This window comes from Primulina eburnea, chromosome 2 (genome assembly GCF_022965805.1).
Source record: "Primulina eburnea isolate SZY01 chromosome 2, ASM2296580v1, whole genome shotgun sequence".
NCBI lineage: Eukaryota > Viridiplantae > Streptophyta > Magnoliopsida > Lamiales > Gesneriaceae > Primulina > Primulina eburnea.
The window spans coordinates 47,987,599-47,995,499 of record NC_133102.1 but is presented as its reverse complement, the minus strand read 5'-3'; the positions used below and the strand labels follow the sequence as shown (position 1 = coordinate 47,995,499).

The 7,901-nt window shown below is 49.6% G+C and overlaps 1 protein-coding gene across 1 annotated transcript; it reads left to right on the top strand.

Moving 5' to 3' along the window:
- The first annotated feature begins 1,731 nt into the window (after window positions 1–1,731).
- LOC140824415 (uncharacterized) lies at window positions 1,732–6,515 on the top strand. The gene is made up of 2 exons (XM_073186005.1): window positions 1,732–5,726; window positions 5,921–6,515. The coding sequence occupies exons 1-2, from the start codon at window positions 1,732–1,734 to the stop codon at window positions 6,513–6,515; spliced, it is 4,590 nt and encodes a 1,529-aa protein (XP_073042106.1).
- The last annotated feature ends 1,386 nt before the right edge of the window (window positions 6,516–7,901 follow it).

Below are 7,901 nucleotides of genomic sequence, written 5' to 3'. Positions count from 1 at the left end.
TTCCGGCCACCTGTCGGAAACCCCCAATTTCTAGGGCAAACTCGATTTTACTCTCATCCTTTGATGCAATCGGCCCCTCTGCTGCCCGGTTCTAGTGGATTGAAGACCGGTTCCGTGATCTCCTCGCCGTCGCCGATCTTTGGTACATCTCCGGCGGTCAACTCGGCCGGGTCAACTCAGCGAGTTGACCGAGTCAACTCAACAGTCAACAACTCGGGTTTGGCTTCTAATTCTGATTCTCGTGCGACTAAGACGTTTCCGGTGTCATTTAGGGATGCTCTGGCTCCTACTTCCCCTCGCTCGGGGAAGAATGGCTTTGGAGATGTCGTCAATGCTATGGAAGAAATGCCCCCCACCGACTCTTAAGGATGGGAAACCGGGTATTTTATTCCCGGATGAGGTAATGTCTTCTCTGATCGAGCCTTTTAAGTTTTCTTTAGTTGGGAAGATTTCTGGTAATAGATCCTTAGTCCCAAACTCGGAAATTTCTAAGGCATTTGCTCGTTTGGGATTGAAGCGATCTTTTGATTTGCGGTTTTTGCCTCGGGGTTTTATGATCCTCTCACTTCATTGTGAGGAGGATTATGCGTTTTTTTGGACGCGTGGGCAGATGATGGTGGGACCTCTCGGGATCCGTTTCTCCAAATGGACCCCGGAATTCAATCTACAGGAAGAATCTCCCATCGCCCCTGTTTGGGTGCGTCTCCCGGGTTTGCCCATTCACCTGTTTAACAAGAAAAGTCTTTTTGCCCTTGCTAAGATTTTGGGCAACCCGGTGAAAATGGATGACTTTACTGCTGACTCCTCTCGGAGCGCTTTTGCTCGAGTCTGTGTGGAGATGAATGTGTTGGAACCACCCGTTAAGCAAATTTGGGTGGGTTGGGGTGATCATACCCAGGAGATTGATGTTGTGTATGAGAAAATACCTGGGTATTGCTTGGATTGCAAGATGTTGGGTCATTCGACCGACGTTTGCTATTCTCATGGTAAAAATCCTAAACCTGCTCGATCCAAGCCTGCTGATCGAGATCCTCCTCAGCCAGAGGCCCCTCCTGCTCCGGCACCTCCTCAGGGTGCTGTTCCTGTCATTGTCCCGGGACCACAGCCCCAGCTTCATGTCAATGGCCACGGTCCCCGACGTAGACAGAGACGGAGGCCTGTTCGTCAGGCTCTCCCGAGGGATGATCCTCTTGCGTCGAACTCTTTTGGAGTTCTTTCCCATTTGCATGAGACAGAGGTCGGCTCTGAGGAGCTTGGATTAGGTGTTCCTGATCCCTCTGTCGTTTTGAGTTCTCATCAGGAGGCCCCTTTTCCTGACCGCCCTGAGGTCACGGTGGCTGATGACGATGAGAGTGTTCCTTTTGTGGACTGCGTGGATGACCTTGGGTCTCCACGCCCGGATGTGGTGACTGTGTTTGTCCCCCCGGAGGCTTGTGTTGAAAATCATAGCAGTCACTCGGTCCCATCTTTTCCTGCATCCCCTGCTGATGCCACTTCTATGCTGGATGAGTTGATTGCTCGACAGGGACCCCCTACTCTCGAGATGACCCCCAGTCACATGTCGGCTGATGATCCTGATCAGGATTTTGATCGACATTCTGTGTCTGGAGTTAGCTGTGGGTCCGAGTGTAGTATTTTGGACACTGACATGTCCAACCCCAGAAAAAGACCTCAGGATGATGGTCGGCGATCGCATAAAAAGCGATCGGGTCCTTCTTCCACCCGTTCCCCATGAATTGTTTGATCTGGAATATCCGGGGACTTCGGAGTTCGGAGTCCCAGCAGAGGCTTCATGCCTTTGTGAAGGAGAAACAGGTTAAGGTTTTGGCTGTTTTGGAGCCCATGATTGATCTGGATCCGAGATTCATGACTCGCCGTTTGGGGTTTTCTGGAGTCATCTCTAATCTCTCCGGTCATATCTGGGTATTTTTTGCTGCTGATGTGAGGGCGGAGTGTGTTTTTGATCATGCTCAGTTCCTTCACATCAGAGTCTCTGCCTCTTTCTTGCCGACAGAGATATTTTGTTCTTTTGTCTATGCTAGATGTGATTATGTTCAGCGTAGGGATCTTTGGGCTTCTTTGCTTTTGGTTAAGCCTGTTTTGGGTCCCTGGCTGGTTGGGGGCGACTTTAATGTCGTCAGGGATGCGTCTGAGTGCTTGGGATCCCGTGGTGGTAGGTTGCTACCCATGGAGGAGTTCAACACTTTTATTCTTGATTCTGGCTTGATCGATGCTGGTTTTGAGGGGTCTTCGTTCACTTGGACGAATAAGACCATTTGGAAGCGGTTGGACAGGGTCTTGGTTTCTGTTGATTGGGGAGATCATTTCAACTCGATTCGGGTTGAACATCTCGCTCGTACTGTCTCGGATCACTGTCCGCTTTTGGTTACCGCCCCTGTTTTTGCCCGTGGGCCGAGCTCGTTTCGCTTCCAGCGTATGTGGGTTAGGCACCATGGTTTTTTGCAGACTGTGAGGCTTAATTGGAATCTGCCTTGCAGTCTGAGCGGCATGCCTCGGCTTTTTGCCAAGATGAAGCGTCTCAAGCATCACCTCCGGTGGTGGAATCGAGATGTTTTTGGTAACATCTTTGATAGACTCACTGAGGCTGAGAGGGCTGTTCGTTCAGCTGAGGATGTTTGTGAGGCCGACCCTTCTGACGCGAATTGGACTTCCCTGTCCGATCGCAATGAGGATCTGGTTCGTATCACCGCCATGGAGGCGGATTTTTGGAAACAGAAAGCGGCTTGCCATTGGCTTGAGGATGGTGAGCAGAACACCAGACTCTTCCATAATATGGTGAGGAAAAAGCGCGTGGCGAATAAAATTTTCCGCATATGGGAGAATGGGGTTTGCCTGACGTCTCAGGATTTGATTCAGCAGTCGGGAGCCTTGTTTTTCCAAGATCTTCTTACCGGGGAGCCCTCTGCGCTCGATTGTCCTGATTTTTCGGGTTTTCCCTCGGTTATTTCTGCCGTGGAGAATGATGGTATTGCTGCGATTCCCTCTTTGGAGGAGGTCCGCGCGACCGTCTTCTCCATTCACCCTGATAGCGTTGCTGGCCCTGATGGCTTTTCCTCGGCGTTCTTTCAGCATTGCTGGGAGATTGTCCATCAGGATGTTTTTGGTGCTGTTCTTGATTTTTTCCAGGGTTCTCCTATGCCTCAGGGATTTACCGCCACCACGATCACTCTTATTCCCAAAGTCGAGGGTGCACGCGCCTGGTCGGACTTCCGTCCGATCAGCCTGTGCAATGTCACGAACAAAATCATCTCTAAGCTGTTGTACTCTCGGTTGAGGGATGTTGTGGAGAGACTTGTTTCCCCGAATCAGAGTGGCTTCGTTCCGGGTCGATTGATCTCGGATAATATTCTCCTTGCCCAGGAGCTCACTCACAGCATTACTCTCCCCACTCGTGGTGGTAATGTCATATTGAAGTTGGATATGGCCAAGGCTTATGATCGGGTCCAGTGGCATTTCCTCTTCGACGTTTTGAGACATTTTGGTTTTTCAGAGCGTGTCGTGGCTTTGGTTTCGGCCTGTATTTCCCATTGTCATTTCTCCGTGAACATCAATGGTTCGCTATCGGGGTTTTTTGGTTCCACCAGAGGCCTCCGGCAGGGCGATCCATTGTCTCCCCTTCTCTTTGTTTTGGGGGCGGAGTATCTTTCTCGTGGCCTTGACCGCCTATACCTGCAGCATCCTGCGCTCAGGTACCGTTCTGATTGTGATATTTTGATTTCCCATTTGGCTTACGCTGATGATGTCATTATTTTTGCCAGTGGTGGGACTCGTGGTATGCAGCGCCTTGTCGATTTTCTGCATCACTACGAGAACTGTTCGGGGCAGCGTGTGAATGCTGCCAAGAGTTCTTTGATTTTGCCTCCGAGGTGCTCTGGGCGCCTCCGCTCCCGGCTTTTGCGCATCACCGGGTTCGCCGAGGGTCATCTGCCCCTCAAGTACCTCGGAGTTCCCCTTTATCGGGGTAATCGCACTTGCTCCCTTTTTGAGCCCCTCCTACAGTCTGTTCGTAGGAAGTTAGAGGGTTGGGAGATTCGGACCCTCTCCCCGGGTAGCCGCATGACCCTGATACGTAGCGTGCTCCTCTCCATGCCGATTTATCTGTTTCAGGTGGTTCAGCCACCTCTGGCTGTCATGGAGAAGCTTGAGCGGGCCTTCAACGCCTTCCTCTGGGGGTCGAGACCCTTGGAAAGGAAGTGGCACTGGGCCCGGTGGTCCCGGGCTTGCCTCCCCGTGATTGAGGGGGGACTTGGATTCCGCAGATTGAAAGATCTCGTGGAATGTTTCTCGATCAAATTATGGTTTAGATTTCGGCAGGGCTCTTCTTTATGGGCGAGATTCCTTTTCCGGAAGTATTGCCGGCTGGATGCTCCTGCCTGTGTCCCCGCCCGTGCTTCTATTTCCCCCATTTGGCGTCGTCTCCTCAGGATCCGCCCTCGCGCGGAGCCTGGCATTCGCTGGCGAGTTGGTCTCGGAGATGTTTTCTTTTGGGATGACACTTGGTTTGGGGACGTTCCTTTGTCCTCCCGGTGTGTGGTCCGCGGGGGCCGTGATGTTCGGGTCTCTCATTTTCTTTCTGAGGGGTCCTGGGATTTTGATCGCCTCTGTGCGGTTGTTGCTCCTTCGGTTGCCGAGGAGATTGTTTTGATTCCTGTTCTTTCGGGTGACCCTGATCTGGCACGATGGATCCATAGCTCCGATGGTGCTTTCTCTGTGAGATCTGCTTGGGAGCTGATCCGTCAGCGTGCTCCGTCTTCTGATATATTCCGCCCGTGTTGGGGGAGCTGGTTGAGGCCTACCATGTCGTTCTTCCTCTGGAGATTCTGGCATCAATGGCTCCCAGTTGATGAGGTGCTCCAGCGCCGGGGTTTTGCGTTAGCCTCGAGATGTCAGTGTTGTGATATGTCTGAGACATTCACACACATATTCATTCGCAGCCCGGTTGCTCGGTCTGTCTGGCACTTCTTTGGCGCAGTGTTTCGGGTTCGTATTCCCGACACTGAGGATTTCAGTTTGTTCCTCAGTGCGTGGAAGAGAGATTTGGTCTGGTCCCGGGGGGGCCATGTGCGGGAGTTTCTTCCCTGCATTGTCCTGTGGTTCCTTTGGACTGCGCGGAACGATGCTAAGCACCGTCATCTTCCCATCTCTGGGGAGACGGTGAAGTTTCAGATTTTGTCTTACCTGCGTCTCGCCCACTCTGCACGTACTGTCAAGCCCAGACATTGGCTGGGTGTGTTTCATGTGGCGAGATTGCTGGGTATTTCGGTTTCTCTCCACAGATTTCATAGGACGGCGATTGTTCGTTGGCTGCGGCCGCCGTCCGGGTGCTTCAAGCTTAATGTGGATGGGAGCGCGCGTGGTACATCTGGGGACTCCTCTGCTGGTGGCGTTGTTCGGGATGATTCCGGGAGGGTCGTGCTCTCATTCAGCGAGTTCATCGGAGCTGGGTCTTCTCTCCGGGCTGAGCTTTGGGCGGTTTGGAGGGGTCTTCTCCTTTGTTCTGATCATTCTTTTTTCCCTCTTTGGATCGAGCTTGATTCTCTGACTTCTATTCAGCTCATTCGTTCCCGTCGATGTTGCTGGGGTCTTGATCACATTATATCCAGGATTCTGGTCCTTTTGAGGGGGCGGTCTGTTCATATTTCGCATATATTCCGGGAGGGTAATTCGGTGGCGGATGCATTGGCGGCGAGGGCCCATACCCTTAGGCACTTTACCTTAGAGTTAGGTCCCTCCCTCCCTAGGCACATTTCCATACTTGCACGTTCGGATACCTCCGGACTTCCCTACCTGAGATATCGATGTTCTTAGCCGCTTGCAGCCCATCCCTTCTCTTGGACCCATTTCTTCGGTATTTCTATATGTATATGTATATTTTTTCTTTGCAAGTACTGTTATTTAGGGGGTTTCTCTTTTCCCCCGTTTTGCCAGTCTGGTGTGAGTGGGCCCAGACACTCGCACACTACATGTTTGGTCTCCTCGGGATTGGGTGGGCTCTCGCACTTACCCTCTTGGTGCTCTTCTTTGGCCCTCTCATATTCCCTGGAGCGCTATTTCTGTTTGGGCCTCTCTTTGGTCCACTTCTGGTCCCTGGCGGGCGTTTACTGCAGTTTCTCCTTGCCCGCCGTCTCAGTTCTTTTATAGGATTTTACTGGATGTCGTGGTGGTTCCAGGGATTCTTTCCGGACGATCCTCTTCATTGTTATGATACCTTCGTCAGATTTATACTTCAGATGCAGGATCTTTTTTGTTCTGGCTGGATTGCGATCTTCATTTTGCTCTTCTATCGTCATTGTACAGTGATTTCCTGGCCATATCTTATTTTGACTGCTGGGATTCATACAGTTACTCGGTTTCAGATTAGAGTCGTTTTGACAGATTGGATTCTTCAGGGTGATGGCTTAGAGATGAGAATTTCTCCATGGATTCTGCACTCATCTCCCAGTTATCATTTGGTCTTCTTCGGCGTGTTGACTCTTAGCGCAGCTCGTATTTGATTAGTTTCTGGCGCATTTTTTGTCGTAGTCTAGGGTTATTTTTGCATATGTATTTATGTCCCTAGGCTACTTGGTATTTATGTTTCTACTGCTTTAGCCTTTTTGAGGAGGTCTTGGTTTTGTCCCCCTCCTCTTTTAGGTTTTCTTTCTGCTGTTACTTTTTATTTTGTGGATATATACAGGTAGGGGTCTGCCTAACCCCCCCGCATCCGGCGGTGTTTTCCGGTTAAAAAAAAAAAAAAAAAAAAACCCTAAACCCTAAACCCTAAACCCTAAACCCTAAACCCTAAACCCTAAACCTTTGTATCACATATGTTGGATATTATATATATATATATATATGTATTTTTATTGCAGGTATATTGCTCTGGGAATTTGTTTGTCATTCACATTTTCTCTGTGCTAGTGGGTCCAGACATTGGCACAGGATGTGTTCGTCCTGGTTATTGTTCTTGCTGGATGTCTTCCACTTTCATATGGTCCGTGCAAGTGGGTACAGACACTTGCTCATGACATGTTTGTTCTTGTTTGTTCGGAGTGGGTTTCTGCACTGTTTCTGGTGGTGCTTTCCTTTGACCCACTCATGGTCCCTGGCGGGCGTTTACTGCTGGTTCTCCTTGCTCGCCGTATCAGCTATAGTAGAGGTTTTTGCTGGATGTCATGGTGGATTCACAGGGTGCTTTCAGGATGATCCTCTGTTTCTTGCCATGTTCGTCAGACTTCTACTTCATGGGCTTGTGCTTTATGTTCTTTTGCTTCATATGTTGGATATCTTTTGTTCTGGCGGGATTGCGATCTATATTTTGCTCTGGGATCGCCATTGTATAGTGACTTCCTGGCCAGACATTCTTTTGACTGGAGGGTTCGGTACAGTTGTCAGCTACCAGATTATATTCATTTTGACAGATAGCATTATCCAGGATGATAGCTCAGGGATGAGAGCTTTTGCATTGACTATGCGTTCATCTCGCCGTTATCATTTGGTCTTCCTCAGAATGTTGTTATTAGTGCTGTTTGTATTTGTTTAGCTTCTGGCGTTTTTTCAGTAGCTTTCTAGGGTTAGTTTTGCTTCTGTATTTACTCCCCTAGGTGCTTTGTTTTTTTCGTTCCTACTGCTTTAGCCTTTTTGAGGAGGTTTTGGTTTTATCAACCTCCTCTTTTAGGTTTTTATTATGTCTTCTGTATTTTGTTACTGTCTATTTTGTGGATATATACAGGTAGGGGTCTGCCTAACCCCCCGCCTCCGGCGGTGTTTTATTTAAAAAAAAAAAAAAAAAAAAAAACCCTAAACCCTAAACCCTAAACCCTAAAACCTAAACCCTAAACCCTAAACCCTAAACCCTAAACCCCTAACCCCTAACCCCTAACCCTAAACCCTAAACCCTA

Bases quoted from the DNA above. Each gene is read 5' to 3' on its own strand.
- LOC140824415 (XM_073186005.1), top strand. From the start codon at position 1,732: ATGAATTGTTTGATCTGGAATATCCGGGGACTTCGGAGTTCGGAGTCC. The intron at 5,727-5,920 runs GCACTTTACCTT...ACTGTTATTTAG, and splicing joins GCGAGGGCCCATACCCTTAG to GGGGTTTCTCTTTTCCCCCG.